This window comes from Dichomitus squalens (assembly GCF_000275845.1).
Source record: "Dichomitus squalens LYAD-421 SS1 unplaced genomic scaffold DICSQscaffold_1, whole genome shotgun sequence".
NCBI lineage: Eukaryota > Fungi > Basidiomycota > Agaricomycetes > Polyporales > Polyporaceae > Dichomitus > Dichomitus squalens.
This window is the reverse complement of record NW_006766883.1, coordinates 1,077,163-1,094,170: the sequence shown is the minus strand read 5'-3', so window position 1 is coordinate 1,094,170 and position 17,008 is coordinate 1,077,163. Positions and strand designations below refer to the sequence as shown.

Below are 17,008 nucleotides of genomic sequence, written 5' to 3'. Positions count from 1 at the left end.
CAACCAGCACAACACCGCCCATCATAGGTGAATTTCCAACACCTGCGGAAGCACTATGGTCAAATTCGATCGGCGGGGAAAATGGCGGAAGATATACGGGGATAATTTACACAAGGAGCATTTCAATGTATGAATAGTGGGAGAGCCTATTAGCAGTAAGATGTGTGTGGCCTGTGCACCGACGTGGGGCACGGGGCACTGGTAAGCGTCAGAAGTGCAATGGTACGACGGGGACTGGGCGGACGTGCGGCGTGGTAATGATAAGGTGGTAAAGCAAGATGCGGACGCGGCAAGGTATACACAGAACGTAATGACAGAACGGTTGGTGGTATGCAAGGGCGAAGATAAAGTAGAATCCAAATTCAAGCCGCCGGGGATAGATTAGATGGAAGGTCTCCCCTGTACTGTGCTAATGCGCCGTACGATCTCTCGCCAGCCTGCGAAGTTTTGTCCGTGCTTTCGTATGTGTACTCGAGTCCAAAGAGTTCCGTCGAGGGGGCGGAGGTGTGGGGGAGGTCTCCGTCTGGGACCCTACGGATAATGATAACGACGAATCTTGCCCCTCCGCCGCCTCGATAACACCGTCCACTGAGCTATCGCCCAGGCCCGTCCGCAGCTGCTGTTGAGCCCTACGCGTCTGCCCCAGAGCGCGCTCGAGCGGAGTCACGTCCTCTCCGTGCAGCAGTGCCGCAGCAGTTTCGAGGAACCACATGTTCTTCTTGATGAAGTGTACGACGACAGTCCCGCCGACGCGCTGGCCCAGATAGCGCTGCTGTCGGCCTTCACGGTATTGCCATGCGAGGTCGGCTGTCATCGAGCCATCTACAGAAGCACGGATGCAAAGTCGACGATATCAACACCCGATGACAAAGGGTTAGCAAAACGTCAATATGCACGGCCTAGGAGACGAACGCCCACGCACCATCGTGTACCATGGACATGTCACTGCCCTCGACGAGGGCCTCGACGCTGTAGTCCAAGTTCAGGTCAGCCACGGGCGGCGAGTACCGAACATGGAACTTTGACACGGTCGAGTGCGTCCATTTCTCCGGAGGCGCGACATGCTGTCCCGGAAGCGTGTTTGCAACCGCTGACGACTCGGCGACAGCTGTCTGCTGCGCGAGCCGCTGAAGGTCTCGCAAGACACCCTCTTGCACACGTTTCATCTCAGATGGGAACAGGAAACCGTGGGAGTATCTGTCAACGCCAGTGTGGTCAGATCGAGCGTGTCAGCGCGGCGAGCCCGCGAAGGACGGAAGCACACGTACACTGTACCCGCGCGTGGATGATCGTATATCCAGCAGCGCTCGCTGGTCCACCGCACTTGCCCCGCACGTGGATGAATGCGGATCCACTTCGAGGTTTGCTTGTCTTCGGCGCCACGGGTCATCGTCTTGACTAGAGGGTCCTTGGAGACCCACTCCACGAGCGACCAACTGAGCGCGTACAGCTCTCCAGCCATGAACCGGTTCTTGACCAGGTAGCCCCAGAAGATGAGCGGATCGGGCGAAGGCGGCTCCTCAGGTGTTGGTCGAGATGCGACCAGTGTCGGGAACCCCGTCACGTACGCCGGCAGTGAGAAATTGAAGTACGACGCGATCTGGTTGTAGTCCAAGACCGAGGGCTCTTCGCCGCTGTCGTCCCGCGGTTGCGACTGCTGTCTCCACTGAGGGCTGCGGACTGGGGGCGATGGAGGACGGGGAAGGGGTTCCTTGTACAACTCGACGCGTAACCGGGACTCGAGCTCCGCGAGCATCACGAACGAGTCGTCATCGGCTTTAACCACAAAGTCCGGCCTCACCCAAGGTCGAGGGGAAGCACTGAGTTGATCCCGGTGCGCAAACACAGGGTCATGCTGAGCCAACGCGGGAGCCGGATTGGTAGCGTTCAGGTACGTGAAGTTGGTCGGGACCTTGTCGTGGCTGTCAAGATATATCGGAGGGACCCAGGAGTGGTTCGCGGCCCAAGAGAAGAACGCGTGCGTCTTGCCATCGTTCATGTTCTCCGTGAGCGGGAGGATCACCATATCCTTGTACACTGAACGACATCACCACGAAGCTCCGTAAGAAAAGAGAGGAACGGCGAAAGACCACGGCGACTCACTCTCCATCTCCAGCTTCACCCGCCGCTCCCATTCCTTCTGCGGCTGCGCCAAGATGAACCGCACGATCGTCCGCGACGTCCCCACGCCCCCATCGCCAAAACCTGCTCCTTCCCTGCTCCGCACATGGCTCGCCCAAGTCGACCTGATCAGCATCCGCCGCTCCACCGAAGTGTCCATCGAAAACACCCCAACGAACACGCCCGCCGGTGCTAGGGAGTCCAAACCGTCAGGCGGGAACGACGGCAGCGAGAAGTTGGTCGGCAGAGGCGTCTGGAGAAATGCTGTCGGGGACAGCGACAATGATGGCGGCCCGGCGGAGCGTTGTGGAAGGGTGCAATACCCACGCCACGGCAACGGCTCCTTGTCTGGGTTGAGGATGTAGATGAGCAGGAATGTGAGGGACACGCCGAAGATCGCGAATAAAAGGAGCGTGAGCAGCTGCCAAATGGACTTCGTCAGTTTAACTGAATGGTGAGGTACAGATACCATGTCCGGAGCGAGAACAAGTAATGATGAGACCGCCCGTCCGACTACAGAGGCAGCTATCGTTCCTGAACGCTGTGCGCGCGCAGGGAGGACCGGATGCTGATATCGCTACCCGACGCGGCGCGCGTGCACTCGCACAGGGCACACACAGCAGCGCCGACCGACACCCGAACAACGGGAAATAGCCGCAGATGAAGAAGACTAGGCGACAGATGTGCCTGGCAAGAGACAGCGAGAAAGGTAGGAGGACGTACAATCGTGACGGGCGTCTTGGGAAAGAACGGATGTCGGACCAATCTGCGCAGGAGGCGTTTGGACGAACGGAGCCCCCAGACGAAGTCCCTCCACCGCCGCCGCCGCCGACGCCATATCTCGCCGTTGGCGTGAACGTTGGCGTGGCCCCCGGCACCCAGGCGAAACAGCCGCCAACGCGGGCGCTCGTCCTCAAGCCAACCCGACCGCCTGCGGATCCCCACCTCGCCGAGCAGCGGCGACTCGGGCTCGCTCTCGCTGTCCGAGTCGCACGAGGACGTTCCGGAGTAGTAGAGGAACGGCGACGGCGCGCGGGAGGGGATGGGCGTGCTCGTCGCGGTCGAGCAGACCGAGTGGGACGCTGCTTCGCGGGCGTCTGGGGGGTAGAGACGCGACCTGTCGGCGGATCTGCGTATGGCACGGGAGTTGAACTCGTCGTCCTCATCGTATGGGGGCGCAGGGGTTTGCGGGAGCGATGTCGTCCGACGGGTGCCGGGTCGCGCGGTGAGCGTGGTGGACGGCCCTGGCTGGGTGGAGGGGCTGTTGTTTTGGTGATAGTCGGGGTCTTTGGCAGACGTTACGCGGGTCAGCGGGACATTAGGTCGTGATGGTGGTGCAAGGAAGTCGCGGACAAGTGACATGACCAAGCTGGGGTTCTTGCGATGATAGAACGACGCCAAAATCCAGCTTGGCTGTCAAGACACGCAGTGCGGCGGTTTAAGAGGTATCGATGTCGGGCGCTGGGGGGGCGATGAGGTAAAGAGGTCACGACGCTCGGCCAGGGAAGCGGCAGCGTTCGAGACTCGGAATTAGCGGGGATGGAGGCGTACGGAGGAGGGAGAGACGGACGAAGGATGGTGAGGAGAGCAAAGAGAGGATTCCGCCGTCAGCGATTGTCGACACTTGCTTCCTGCCCAGCGTCTCTCGCCTCCACTCCTCCTCCTCTTAGGCGCCCACCTCTGCCATATGCCATGGCTGTGCGCCTACTGCGCACCGCACACCATCTCTCGCTTCCGCGCATCACGCAGTCCCCATCTTACTTGCCTACTTACGGCAATGACGGGGGAAATCATGCAAGATAATCAGCCTAGGCCCCATCTACGACGCCTTGCAAGTTGCAATTGCAACACCGGTGCCCGCGATGCGGGATGTTTCTATCTACCTCGCTCGCTGTCAATGTCCCAACGGCCGCCCTAGTTGATCAACAACTATCACGCCTTGCAGTAATGCGACAAGCACAACAGCTGTGAAAGCGTCGACGGAAGTATTGTCCTCATCATGAGTACTGTTACAACTTTGATCCCAAACGTTTGGGTATTTCATCGCGCTTCTTCCACACCCCCACAATTGGCAAATGCAAATGTCGCCCATTAGCCAAGAAAGCCACCCCGCGCTCCGGCGGCAGCGATCAGTGCAAGCCCGCACCGTACACCTTCTTCCAGCTCGGCCGCTCCTTGATCGCGTCCCAGAACGCGGCGAGCTTGTTCTGTCGTTCAGAGGGCTCGATGTTCCCGGCGACGAGTCCCGCTCGTCTGCGCGCCTCGACGACAGAGAACTCCTTGGGCAACGTGAATTCATCTCCGACATGAGCTTCGATTTTCCCAAGGACGCTCGTGCCGTCCTCCGCAGGCGTCGCGCCAGAGAGGGAGGCGATGCGGGAAAGCCAGGCCGCCAGGTGGAGGTCGGCTATGGACAATTGATCGCCTGTGAGACCATAACGCGATCATCGTCAGTATTACGCCGAGGTAGGTCCTTCTGCCCGAGGGTTTTCAGGACTGGCTTACCAAGAGCATACGGTCCGATGATTTCTTTGTTCAGCGTGATGAGTACGTCCTTCAGCGCAGTCCAGGCGGCGTGCGACGACTTCAAATACTCTTCGCGCCGCTGACGCGCGTCGTCCGATAGCTCCCCTTCGCTCTTCTCCGCTTCCTCGAAGACCTGCAGGAACTTGTCGGTAGCAATCTTCTTCACCTGCCAAAAGCTCCTTGTCTTGTCAGATGCTGAGATGTTGCCAGCATCGCTCTCGGTGAGAAGCCTGGCGAGGGCGTCACGCCGGCCAACAAGGAACGGGATAAGCTTTGTGGCAAGGGCTTTGAGCTCGGTCTCGGAGCGGGCGTTCATGTAGAAAAGCGCATTGGGGTCAGCTGCCTGACTGTGAAGAAGGTCGACGATTTCATGAGATGCTGCGTTGAAGGCGATAGTAGCCGGAGCCAAAGAAGGGGAAGGCGCTGTAGACGTAGTATGGGTGCGTGACTGCGCGGAACGCGATTTGTCGAGGAACTCTACGATCGACTGCGGATGCACTGAGACGCAGTCGAGGTTTGTGATGAAGGGTGGCCACAGACCTTGGTGTCCTGGATAGCCTTGTATCGAGACTCGATCTCCGGGGATAAAGTCTTCTGCAGAGGGACTACGAGCGTAGGTACGGTGCCTGTGGGACAGCCGTGAACGGGCCGGTCGCGGCGAGGAAGCTGGATAACGCACCGCCCGGGTTGAGACGTAGGTAGGTGGGTTCGAAATTCTCGCCTTTGGCTGTATCGCGCGCGTATCGTCATCGATATGCAAGTCAAAGCGCTGCGTGAGGCGATACACTTACAGATGTCGACTACTTTGAGGTCGACCTCATCGGCACCGTACCCCTTCTCCTCTCTAGATCAGAAACCGATACGTGAGGAGGCTGTCTGTTGGGCTGATGACGATGACGTACAATGCAAGGAGAGCTATGTGGCGAGTCAATGAGGTCGTTCGACGCGTGGTGAGGCGTGGGCCACTCACGAACAGAGGCCCAGATCGAATTGGGGCTGTAGTAGAGCGCAGCCTTGGGCAGGGCAGACATGGCAGATCGAGGAGGGGTGAAGATCAGTAGAGTGAGGATGAGTGGTATATGTATGGATCGAGAGCGAGAGAGAAGAGGCAGACGGGAGATGCGGGGCTGGACATAAGTGGAGACCGCGTCTGGATTGGGTTGGATGGATTGTCTGCCACCGAGTTTGGGGATGACGTCGGGGACGAGTCTCGAGGCCCGGCTCTCCCGCAGCCTCAGCTGCCCCGCCCCGATCCCATCTCCCGCCATTTCCCCGCGTGATCACCGCCGCCTTTGAGCGCGCGTCGCGTCCCTCACGTGCATTGCTAGAATATTCGCCTCCTGCCGCTTTCGTCCATGTATCGTCCTAGGGGCTATGTACTATGCTCGTCTTGTTTCTCCTTCCTTGCACTCTCCGTACTTTCTGTGCTCTCCGGACTCCCTCAGACACTTCATCGGGTTCATCTGAGCCATGACGACTCCACGGTGCGGCTCGATCTGCGCTGGACTCTTGCAGGGCTAGGCTGATAAGCCTTGGCCCATCTAGACATGAGTTCTACGAGACCGAGGACAAGCTCACCCTTTCCATCTTTGAAAAGGGCGCGGATCCAGAGCAAGTCAAAATCACCTTCGAGCCCAGGAAGGTAACGCTCCCATTGTACATCGCTCCATGAGACGAGGATTCACCGGAGACGCTCGCGATTGTGGCACAACTAGTTCACCTACACCTACGGCGACAAGTCCCTCGTTCTCGAACCCCTCAAGGGCCAGATCGACACGGAGAAGAGCGGCTACACCGTAGGAAAGGTCAAGATTGAGGTCCGCTTCGCCAAGATGGCGCTGGGACGGTGGGGAGCCCTCACCGGCGACGCTCCAGATCGTATGTTCCCCTTGTTGCGTCTGCGACACCAATACCGTATGTCTGAATCGCCGTGCTGCGTGTAGCCCTTGCTTCCTTCCCCGCCAGCTCCGCGCCGACTAGCACGACGGTGCGCAAGCAGCGGAAGAATTGGGACGGCATCACCTCCGAGATCCTGTCTCAAGAGAAGGAGGTTACAAGCGACCAAGACCCCAATGCAGGCGGAGACGCTGCCGTGAACGAGTTCTTTAAGAAGCTGTACGCCGATGCCGACGAGGACACCCGTCGTGCGATGATGAAGAGCTACTCGGAGAGCGGCGGCACCACCCTCAGCACGAACTGGGACGAGGTGAAGAAGGCGCCGGTTACGGTGAAGCCTCCAGAGGGAAGCGAGTGGAAGAAGTGGGCAGTGTGATCTCTTCCGCGCGCGCGACGGTTGCTGGCCCGTTCCAGGAAAGATCATAGTATGCCACGATCTACAATCGAAGGGAAATCTCAAGCTGTTTTTTCAGGTTCCAGTGCTGTATCAACCGTTCATCATCGTTATCGAGCTTTCGATGTATCCACATTGTTGTATCAGAGAGGATTGTTCTACCGAGCTCGTCATGCAAATGTGTGATCATCTTGCTTGCTCTCATCGGCCACAAAGTGACCAATGCGACTGCTCAGTGCGCGCCTTTCCTGTATGCTGCCAGTGCGAGCTACTTGACATATTCGAACGTCTACCGAAGATGCTAGGCGGTTGGTAACACCCACCGCGCCTGGCAATATCAACTCACTAGGCAGTCATCATGCGTGAATTATAGTCCATCCCAGAAGGAAGTCAACGTTCACGCTACGCGACCATGAGACCATGGAACTTACTATGCTTGGAAGCCGGAGACGGTGGAATCTGAAACGCATGCCTAAAGCAGAATGGCTCGCATTCATCAGCTCCGGTCATACGGCTTCTACCGGGACACCTTCTCCGACGCCAGTGGATAGCCGCTTCTCGTCCGTTCATCGTTTTCTCTCGGGCTCGTGCGCATCCCGATTGACGTGCATGGCCTACGGCTAATATCAATTCTTGCTGCTCTGAGACAGGCATCGGTGGTCCGAGGGTCCATTTGCCTTAACAGACTGCCGCCACGCGACACCTATGCGCGCCCGACTACACAGAATCAGGTGAGTCTCGAACTATTATAGTCGAAGATACGGATTGGGGGCAGATGGATGGATTCGTTTGCACACTGAGATCATGCTACGCCGTGTATGTATCTCTCGGCGTCGAGTCGTACACGTAGCTGTAGTACGTACGGCCCACACGAAATCTTACTCCGGTGGGGTGGGTCTCATAGCCTCCGATCGCGAGCTCTGAACCTTCGGGGCCTTTCCGGCCCTCTGCGACTCCGTGGTTTCAATATGCAATTTTCATACATGGATGGCTCACTCGCTTCCGGGCCCCGTAGACATCTATGCACCATTCATTGCGTCAGTTGGTCAGATCGGTAAGTTGCCACGGTGATTACCTTGCATATGTCCAGCCATGGCGGCATAGTCCCTTGGGTTCATACAGTATTCCGGCGTCATTGTGCATGCAGTGTGGTACTAGGGGAACTCTGATTTCTGGGCGAGAGTTCTCAACCCGCTAAAGTTGACGGTATCATTAGCATGGTGCAATCTCAACGTACGTAAGTCTCTACCTCTGATGCATTGTCGGCCTATTCGATTCCTAGACCGCTGACAGCTGTTGCTTATAGGTGCCCTCCTCTCGCAAGGTTCTACGACAGTTGGCGCGGTCCTACGCACTGTGGCTTCTTCGGCGTTTGCTAAGAGTCGCGTAGCCGATGGCATCGAAATCGCTCTCCAATGCATCGTCCAATTTTCTCTGTCCAATTGTGCACCTTTTACGTTTCGCGAGAGCTGTGCGTCCGCATTGGAGAGTATACGCGTCTATGTCTAGTCGATAGGTGGGATGTGAGTTACCCCTTCTATCGTGCGCGGTGAAGCTAATGACAGCTAGTCCCTTAGGTGGCTATGCATCACCTGGTACAGGGGGCACGGGTCTTGCAGCGAGACTTGAATCTTGCAGTGCGACTTCGGCTCGCGTCCTGATATGTCTGCGTCCATGAACTTTTCGGCTCCTTTGCGCTATAGATCTCTGTGAGTCGAAGACTCACGAGCCGATACGTCGTTGGCGCAGCCTCGCAGTCAGGATCCGGGTCTCACCTTCGCCGGCCGCAAAGCCACGGGGGACCATGTCGGCGTCTCACGTCTTCGCCCGAGTGGATATATTCCAACCCACAGAGGCGTCGGGCAGGGCATCGGAACCCTGCTATGTCGCCAAGTCCCTCGTCGCTCAGCATATCGGCGTCGCTTCTCGCGTCGGTATCCGATGACATTCCGGACGTACAAGTCACTCTTTCCTGGGGCTTCTTTGCCTTGCTTGTCGGGTTGCTGTATGTTATCTGTCTATGTGGGCCTCGTCGTGACCACTGACTTCGAGCAGGTTCTATGGTGTCTTGTTATGTCAAGCATACTGGTACTTCCACACCTATAAAGACTGCGGTGTGCTTAAGGCCTTGGTAGGCATTAAATATTTGTTCTTCGCGGTTATCGCTGAGATATTAGCCTCTAGGTAGCTGCATTGATGTGACTCCCTAGCGAGATATACATGCATGCAATAAACTGACATCCTGACCCTCTACAGGACAGCAGAGACGGCACACACGGCGTTATCTATGCATTGGGGGTGAGTACACGGCGTTGTCTGACATTTCGGAGGAAACCTGGATGCAAGCATTGATTACAGGTACTACTACTTGGTCGTCAACTATGGCAACCCAAGTTCTCTATCCACTCCAACTTTGTAAGTACATCTGGAGATATGAGTCCGTACCCACAGTTGCTCATGCATGCTACAGGTCTCTGAGGGTATGCATCAGCATTCATGACACGACTCCACAATGATGCGAGCGAGTAGCGTGATTGTAATCTCAGCTCCTGCCTGTGACTGTGGTGGGTGATCAACGTGGTAGCTATCGGAGAGAACGTATATGGTGCTAATCATGTGGTGCAACAGGTCATGATCGTACTGCTCTGCCAATTGTACGGTGGTCGTCACTTGTCAGGTCGCATGATGAACTCAACTCCTATCGGCTCACAGATTCTACATCCGCCGGGTCTACCTCGGTGAGGTTCTCGACTCAATATGAAGACGAATGTCGGATCTCGCTTACTCTACTCAGTCTTACCTCTAGGTTACTATAAGCAAGCTGTCATCGCAGCAGTGGTAGGGTGCTTCGTCATGACTTTCCGTCGTAATCAAGCAGTGATCGTTGTTCTATGTAGATCATATTGATTCTATGGGGAATCGGTGAGTATGTCTGTAGGAATCTGTGTATATGCAGCTCAATGCCTGGTATCCAGGCTTTGCCACAGCTCTGACAGCGCAAATGTACGTTCTACAATCATCTTCATGAGATTTTGAGACCGAGTGTACTCTATTACAGCTTCATGCACCCCACCTTCAAGAGCTGGCTTCACTATAAGGTACGCAAAGCATTGTATGTCGACGTGCTCGAGACTTATCAGATGACCCCAGTGGCTTGTAGCCGGAGTCTACGCCCCTCTTGCGCTAGGAGATGTTACAATAGCCATAATCCTTGTTACCGCCTTATACAAAAGACGAACTGGAGTGAAGCGGTGGGTGGCCTTACCACACTTTGCCACGGAGCGTCATTGAACTCACGTTACATCAGCACTGACGCTCTCCTGAAGGTCCTCAGCATCTATGCCTTTAGTACAGGTAATGCACCGGTAACCGCTTATACTATGCACTTAAGTCGGTGCTGACTTGAATGTTTAGGGACGCTCACCTGGTGAATAAACCTCATTTCAGTTGGACTGAGCAAACACTAATGGCTGGGATTGGGCAGTCTGCTGAGCATTGCTTGTCTATGCATTGTAAAGCATCCCCATCTCCTTAGGCTTGTCATGGTGCAAGGTTCATTCTGATCATACCACCAGGTTCTGTTTGAGGATACCAACCTCATTCTGGTTTCATTTAGCCTCACTACAGCACATGGTGAGATGGTCTAGGACTGTTTCAGACTGAAGAGTACATGTCTAACCGTGCACGACCAGTGTACGCATTTTCGGTGCTTGCGACGTGAGCGGACTATGCAGCTTGCTAGTGACTTGATGGCTCACGGATAACCACTTGAACAGACTCAATATCCGTCAGACATTAGCTCAGTCATTAGACAAGGACTTGGATACGGAATGGGTTGGATTCAGCGCGTTGGAGCGCGTTCTACCAGCAAAAAGCCGCCGGTTCGTCGACCCAAGCAGCATGAGTGTGGGTACCTGTACCCCATCTGCATCATATAACATGGACAGACCTACAGGCGTACAAATATGAGATGTCAATCACGTTCGTCATACCACCAGAATCGGCGGTAATTTCCACAAACTCAGACAAAGTTCCCGTTCATGTACCGGAGAGCCTGATTGCTGCATCTCGAATGTACGCATGAAGCAAAAACTCGCGTGTACGTCGTAATATTAATTGTATTCCCTGTGCCGGCCGTCGATACGAATTCCGAGTCTGGCCGCAGGGACATCGATCTTGAAACGGCCCGCTGCTGGCATTGGATAGATGCACGATGAAGGTACCGTGCGCTGGTCGGCCTCGGCCTGTTTACAAAACGACAGGTGTCTCATTGGGTAGAGATGAGCTCACACAAGGGCCGCAACAAGACTGATAATGTCGTGGATCAGGATGGAGGAATAGTCGCAAGCGTGTCGCTCAGGTGGCGGCGCGCGCTTGAGTCCGCGTGGCGATGCAGGAGAGAGTACTGTCTCCTCCTTTCACTTCCATCACGGTGAAGTGAACAACTTCCACCAAGCTGATTTACCTCCCTAAGCAATACAGGTGAGGCGAGTCATCTGTTCGCGTCATTTGAGCCAGTCTCACCAAGCCCCGGAATGGCTATCTAGATCACAGGGGCTCGCTGTGGTTGCGATCAATCCGGAGCACCTCGCTGTGGCTGCGGGTTATGGGGCGCAGCGACTTCCACGCACTATAGTTGTATCGTCTCCGCAATGGATGCCGGTCCGTGAGCGCATCGCCTTCACGAAGTCTTGGCACGGCCACGATGGTTGTGGTCGGTCGCGTTCTCTCAGATTTGATGGCAGATTCCTTATCTTATATTTCTGCGCAGGATCCGTAGGGCTTGGTCATCGAATTCCAAGCTGTTCGACGATGTCAGCGGCGTACTCATTCTGCAGATCTCCAAGCCTTCGGGATTAGCAACCAACATCTTGGTTGCTGGGAGCCGCCTGTGGCTCGCAACTTACTGTGTCCGCGTTTTGCGCTTGCTGCATGAGAGACCGGTAGGTTTCGCGATATTCACAGTGGTTCAACCGCCATAAACGTACGTGTAGGATTGAGGCCGTGGCTGTCGTGTCTCAAGTGATGCCTCCATGCAGACACTCCTTCCGACTCGGAGTGGCGCCAGCTCACCGCGAGACGAAATGGTGCAGGCCCAGCGCCGTAAAGGCACCCACGATTATGAGGCTGAAACATGTGCACCGGTATCTAGTTGCGCAAGCGAGGTGCGCGTTGAGCGCTGTACCTCGCGCAAAAGTTTGAGCATTCAGATACTTCCATGCGCAGTGCGGCTGTGTTTGACACTCTCCGCTTCGGTCAACATGAGCATTCGCTCCCGCTGCGCGATTCTGAGCGCATCAGCTCGGCGACTACAGGGGTGGGTGCTACCTCACAACGCTCCTACTGATCTAGGAGCTTTATAGGCTGTGGCAGCGGCCATTATATAGCTATACATGTCCTCCGTATTGTACGCCTCAGTGTGAAAGCTGATGAGCCAGTATTCGAGGAATATGTGGTACGAGAATGGTCAGGGAAGTTATGAAGCAACATAATTTCGATCCCCTTCACTGCCTCATCTCACCGCGAGGAGCGCAGCACGTCAACCTCGGCAACGCCGACAGTTCCGCAATGACTTACGTAGCGCGCAGCACTCTTCCAAACTGGTCATCAACGAATTAAAAGCAGGAACATGTACCTCCTAAGGCATTCCTCGTCTTCTCTTCCAAGTGCCTTTCCAAGCGTCGATTGTCTCGTCACCTTCATAATTTATCACCCGGTTAACAATGGGCCACACAATGAGCTCCAACCTAGGCAATGGTATGTATTTGATAAATCATCCGTAGAGGGTGTAGCTGACTCTGAGGTGGGCTAAAGATGCTGACCCTGAGTACGACTCACACGGCAACCTCATCTCACCGTTCTACGGTTATATGCCCACCCAGTGGGTGTGCTACATTTTCGCCGTTCTCTTCACCCTGTCTACCCGTGAGCAAATTACTTTTGGACAGATGTTCATCGACCGCTGACCACTGCTATGGCCTTGACAGTGCTCCACTTCGGGCAAGCCATCCGGTATCGTGCTTGGTGGCTTCTAGCGACGGTGGTTCTTGCGGGTGTCGGCGAGATGATCGGTTGGGGTGGGCGGCTGTGGTCGACGTTCCAGCCGCTTGCTGAGAATCCGTACATGATACAGTACGCACTCTACAAACCAGGTGCGAACCTGACGCTGACTGCGGGCCCTGCAGAATTGTCTGTACCATCGTTGCCCCCACGCCGCTCATTGGTGCCATCTTCATCTCGTTCGGTCGGCTGTCCACTCATCTTGGACCGCAATATAGTCGTCTCAGCGCCCGCCTTTGTGAGTTACTCACAGTTTCCATCTTGACGGCGCTGACTAGGAGCGACTTTGCAGACTCTAGAATTTTCTTTACGGCTGTGAGTGAACCTACTGTCTACAGGGTGGTGTCACTAGCGTGTGGAATACTATTGACACTGAAATACTCAGGACTTCGTCGCACTGCTGGTCCAGTCTGCCGGCGGTGGAATCGCCGCTACTGCCGACGACAGTAAAACCGGTCAATTGGTGAGTGATAGCCACTCGGCGAAGTATACCGCCTAACGACTTCCTTAGGGATCCAATATCATGCTTGCTGGGATTGTATTCCAGCTAGGTAGGCCTTCCAGCCCCTTGACGGCATGGTACATTGCACTCACTCACTTCCTGTCTCATCTAGTGTCTCTGTCGATATTCTGCATCCTAGCGATAGAGTATTTCATTCGGTACTTCAAGGAGAATCCCGCAAGGCCACTCTTGCTCAACAACATCTCGAACGAGTCGGTTGTGGAACATTTCAATCACCCTCCCATGGACCCCGCGGCGAAGCTTTTGGTTGTTGGCCTTTTCTCCCAGTCGCTCTTCCTTTTTATACGGTATGTCCACTAGTCGGACCGGCATCCGAGCTCCGAACTTGACTTTGGTGTCCATCAGCTCCATCTACCGTACTATTGAGCTTTCAGATGGATTCCACGGTCGCATCATTAGAACCGAGGTCTACTTCAGTGAGCATCGTACACACTTACTCGACGATATGAGCAGTGGCCTAACGATCCGGTCTAGACGTCCTTGATGGCGCCATGGTTGTGTTGGCAATGTTCTCACTGAACTTCTTCCACCCCGCTCGTCTCCTTAAGAAATTGGATGAGCGGTTCACGGCTGGATCGACGGTCCGTATGACGTCCAAGAACATCTACTCTCAGGAATCCGTCTGAAGTGCGATAGCACTCCTGGATTGACATAGACGGTACCTTTGGGTTTCTCCGTCTATCTCCAAGTTCGTAGAAACCCTTTTCCATGCGTTATCACATCACATGGACTTGCACCGGACTTATACGCATGATCCTTACGGCGACTCAGTAATTATATAATGCTCGGAGGTTGTGAACACTGAAATCCTGGAATATCATCCTTCTGACATTAGATCGTGCTGTGTGTCATAGCTTAGGCTGGGTTCTAACCGCCCTTCTGGAGCACGAGGACCAAACAGTAGCGACTCGGAGTTGAGCGCCGCAGTGTCGTGATATCACGCCGCCCGCTCGATTCAGCTCACGAGCATCGTAGTAAGTCGACTCGTGTATAGACTTATTGAGTGCTTCGGACACAGGCTGAAATGACTCAATACTGCTAGGCGTGCTTTATAAGCCGAAGCTGAGGCTCTGGCAAACACCGTGCCCTACCGTCTCTCTTTCATTCTCTTGCTCAAATCACCACAAAACACAACATTAGGCTTCTCCAAGATGAACTTCGCCTTCGTCACCCTGGATGTCTTCACTCGCCAGAAGTTCACCGGCAACCAGCTCGCCATTGTTCTGGTCCCGGTGGCTACTCGTAGTCTTCTGACCGAGGAGCAGAGACAGAAGATTGCGACAGAGTTCAATTACTTCGAAACCGTCTTTCTGCACGAAGTAGGTCAAGATGACGAAGTCGCGGACTACGACATATTCACCGTACATGCAAGAATCCCCTTCGCTGGCCGTACGTTATCAAGACAAGTGTTTCCCCTGGGGTCCGCATATGCTCACGTAGATGCCTCAGATCCTACGATCGGCGCTGCCATCTACGTATCGCACTACGCTCAAGATCGCTACCCACAGGTCAAGACGCTTCATGCCCTGGCCAGTCACATCCCATTGAGCTACGACGCGGCCAATAGCATTGCCTCCGTCGCCATACCGCACGTCGCGCACGACGTGCGCATCCATCGCAAGCGCCTCGTCCATCCTCTGTCCTCCGCCAACCCCAACGGCGAACCTACTGTTCCCCTAGTCTCCATCGTGAAAGGCATCACTTCGTCCTCGTGCATGTAACAACCCTCGAAGCTCTTGGTTCGTTCACACAAGACGTGTTTCCTGGGGGGGGAGTCCTACAATCATACGGACCTCCTAGATGCCGATGGCTTCAATGTTGGCCTGATCGGCACGTTTTACTATACTCCGAGAGGCCTCGATCCCGACGCTCCAACGGGCGCCCAAGTGAGGCTGATCCGGACGAGGATGATTGGCACAGCGGAGGATCCTGGTACGGGGAGCGCGAGCGCAGCATTGTGCTGCTATCTGAGTCTGTTGGAGGGGAGGGAAAAGGGAGTCGGTCCATTTGAATATCATCTCGTGCAAGGGGTGGAGATGGGTAGGCGGAGCGATATCTTCGTCCAAGTGCAAAGGACAGAGGATGGTAGCGCGATCCGAAGCGTGAACCTGAAGGGGACCGCCGTGAAGGTCATGGTGGAGGTTGATGCGGAACGAGTCCTAACATAGTTGCCGAACCTGAACCAAGTGAGATTATGAGTACATGTAACGTGTAGGCTAGGCGTACAGAGCACAAACCTCACCATATCAAGTTCAATTGACATATCCAAGTCTTCTCTAATGGACCTCGGTCCTGCGCAGGGGGCGGCCGGATCTGTCCTGCCATGCGTATGCCGCAAGTACATTCGCAAACACCAAGGTGAGTACGATACGACAGTGCAAGCTGGCAGGTGGCAGCGTACCTACACGCAGGGGGCCGCCGCCTGCTGGCAAGACCCCCGGCAATAGGCCCAAATGTATGATGCCTGATCCGGACGAAATTGGCCCCTCAAAAAGGCCTATGCCTGGTCCAGTCCGGTCAAATCGAACAAAAATTTGCGGATGGCCTGCGCCATACTCCGGACAAATCTGACGTGCTCAGGTCGAGGCCTGATCCCAGGCGGCTGTCGGGAGAGAACCGGTCCGGGGAGGCCTTGAGGATATTATGTCGTTGGCGCACTTACTTATACGTCCTTATAACTACGTTTATCTGTTGCTACTTACTTCGTGTCACAGCCATCCATGTGTGTAATATAGGTTGTTGTACATCTAGCCTGAAGGCCTGAAGTGTGACACCTCCTCACTCAGTCTGTCTCCCAATGTCACACCTGTGCAGGCGGCGGACAACGTCAGGAGCATTTCGAATCGCAAGAAGACAAACGAGCTATTGCTAGCCTACGCCGTCACTTAATACTGCTCGCTATAATCCCTATGTCTAGAAGCTCAACTATATTCATCTCCGATGACGACCCTCCCAGCAGCGACACACGAACCTTCGATCCATCTGAATGGATTGCCTGCGGAAAGACATACCCTGCTCTTGAGACCCAGTGAGAACCTTCCCTATTTCCTACGATTTGTGGCTTTTGCCAGCGAATGCCATCTTTTGCCATCGTTTTAGAGCTGTCGCAATGACATCTTGGCATCTATCTGTTACAGCGAAGCGTGTCAGCACTCAAGGGGTCGTGTGCAGGTTATGCACAACGAGGACGCAGACTGATGACAAGCTTAGCACACTGGTTCACTGGGGGTCTGGGGGTTTCGAGGTCACTAGGGGTCTAGGGAGTGAGAACGCTTGATTGGTACAAGAGGTCAAACTGGGGTGCCCAGTGCAAGACCTGTCCTTATATACTAAAGTACACGGTCGCTGACTAATCGGAGAACAATAGTCACAGGACAATAACGATGGAGAACAATAGCGAATGGGGACAAAGGAGTCACGTGGTGTTGTGACCACGTAGTACAATGGACGAAAAGAACAATAGCGATGAGAACAGTGGGATATGAAGC

The 17,008-nt window shown here is 54.9% G+C and overlaps 6 protein-coding genes across 6 annotated transcripts; 4 read left to right on the top strand and 2 right to left on the bottom strand.

Moving 5' to 3' along the window:
- Positions 1-75: 75 nt before the first annotated feature.
- Positions 76-3,575, bottom strand: DICSQDRAFT_151176 (uncharacterized protein). Its single transcript, XM_007360180.1, has 5 exons — positions 2,845-3,575; positions 2,104-2,542; positions 1,269-2,037; positions 923-1,197; positions 76-822 (listed from the first exon to the last, which is right to left on the bottom strand). The coding sequence occupies exons 1-5, from the start codon at positions 3,481-3,483 to the stop codon at positions 410-412; spliced, it is 2,535 nt and encodes an 844-aa protein (XP_007360242.1). The 5' UTR covers positions 3,484-3,575; the 3' UTR covers positions 76-409.
- A 448-nt stretch (positions 3,576-4,023) lies between these two features.
- Positions 4,024-5,679, bottom strand: DICSQDRAFT_75740 (uncharacterized protein; the record flags this gene model as incomplete). The annotated part of the gene is made up of 7 exons (XM_007360179.1): positions 4,024-4,546; positions 4,627-5,134; positions 5,188-5,273; positions 5,327-5,374; positions 5,439-5,491; positions 5,550-5,562; positions 5,618-5,679. Coding segments are annotated over 7 exons (1,066 nt in total), but the record flags the coding sequence as incomplete, so codon positions are not given.
- A 384-nt stretch (positions 5,680-6,063) lies between these two features.
- Positions 6,064-7,113, top strand: DICSQDRAFT_75739 (SGS-domain-containing protein). Its single transcript, XM_007360178.1, has 4 exons — positions 6,064-6,131; positions 6,193-6,289; positions 6,363-6,525; positions 6,591-7,113. The coding sequence occupies exons 1-4, from the start codon at positions 6,118-6,120 to the stop codon at positions 6,917-6,919; spliced, it is 603 nt and encodes a 200-aa protein (XP_007360240.1). The 5' UTR covers positions 6,064-6,117; the 3' UTR covers positions 6,920-7,113.
- Positions 7,114-7,488: 375 nt separating this feature from the next.
- Positions 7,489-10,032, top strand: DICSQDRAFT_176515 (uncharacterized protein; the record flags this gene model as incomplete). The annotated part of the gene is made up of 17 exons (XM_007360177.1): positions 7,489-7,668; positions 7,953-7,991; positions 8,085-8,174; positions 8,244-8,460; positions 8,515-8,942; positions 8,993-9,068; positions 9,122-9,135; positions 9,194-9,235; positions 9,296-9,352; positions 9,408-9,417; positions 9,484-9,501; positions 9,566-9,591; positions 9,650-9,675; positions 9,732-9,775; positions 9,835-9,859; positions 9,913-9,940; positions 9,996-10,032. Coding segments are annotated over exons 5-17 (525 nt in total), but the record flags the coding sequence as incomplete, so codon positions are not given.
- A 2,640-nt stretch (positions 10,033-12,672) lies between these two features.
- On the top strand, positions 12,673-14,146 carry DICSQDRAFT_164582 (RTA1-domain-containing protein; the record flags this gene model as incomplete). Its single annotated transcript, XM_007360176.1, has 10 exons — positions 12,673-12,694; positions 12,752-12,862; positions 12,925-13,069; positions 13,123-13,235; positions 13,290-13,312; positions 13,383-13,460; positions 13,509-13,548; positions 13,612-13,807; positions 13,866-13,936; positions 13,995-14,146. The coding sequence occupies 10 exons, from the start codon at positions 12,673-12,675 to the stop codon at positions 14,144-14,146; spliced, it is 951 nt and encodes a 316-aa protein (XP_007360238.1).
- Positions 14,147-14,671: 525 nt separating this feature from the next.
- DICSQDRAFT_176513 (Diaminopimelate epimerase-like protein) lies at positions 14,672-15,625 on the top strand (the record flags this gene model as incomplete). Its single annotated transcript, XM_007360175.1, has 2 exons — positions 14,672-14,909; positions 14,970-15,625. The coding sequence occupies 2 exons, from the start codon at positions 14,672-14,674 to the stop codon at positions 15,239-15,241; spliced, it is 510 nt and encodes a 169-aa protein (XP_007360237.1). The 3' UTR covers positions 15,242-15,625.
- Between the last annotated feature and the right edge of the window lie 1,383 nt (positions 15,626-17,008).

What these genes read in the sequence shown, in the direction of transcription:
- DICSQDRAFT_151176 (XM_007360180.1), bottom strand. Translation starts at nt 3,483, where the DNA reads ATGTCACTTGTCCGCGACTTCCTTGCACCACCATCACGACCTAATGTC. An exon ending in CATCCACGCGCGGGTACAGT is followed by an intron (nt 1,198 to 1,268) that starts GTACGTGTGCTT and finishes TGGCGTTGACAG; the next exon opens with ATACTCCCACGGTTTCCTGT. An exon ending in CATGTCCATGGTACACGATG is followed by an intron (nt 823 to 922) that starts GTGCGTGGGCGT and finishes GTGCTTCTGTAG; the next exon opens with ATGGCTCGATGACAGCCGAC.
- DICSQDRAFT_75739 (XM_007360178.1), top strand. An exon ending in TCACCTTCGAGCCCAGGAAG is followed by an intron (nt 6,290 to 6,362) that starts GTAACGCTCCCA and finishes TGGCACAACTAG; the next exon opens with TTCACCTACACCTACGGCGA. An exon ending in CACCGGCGACGCTCCAGATC is followed by an intron (nt 6,526 to 6,590) that starts GTATGTTCCCCT and finishes TGCTGCGTGTAG; the next exon opens with CCCTTGCTTCCTTCCCCGCC.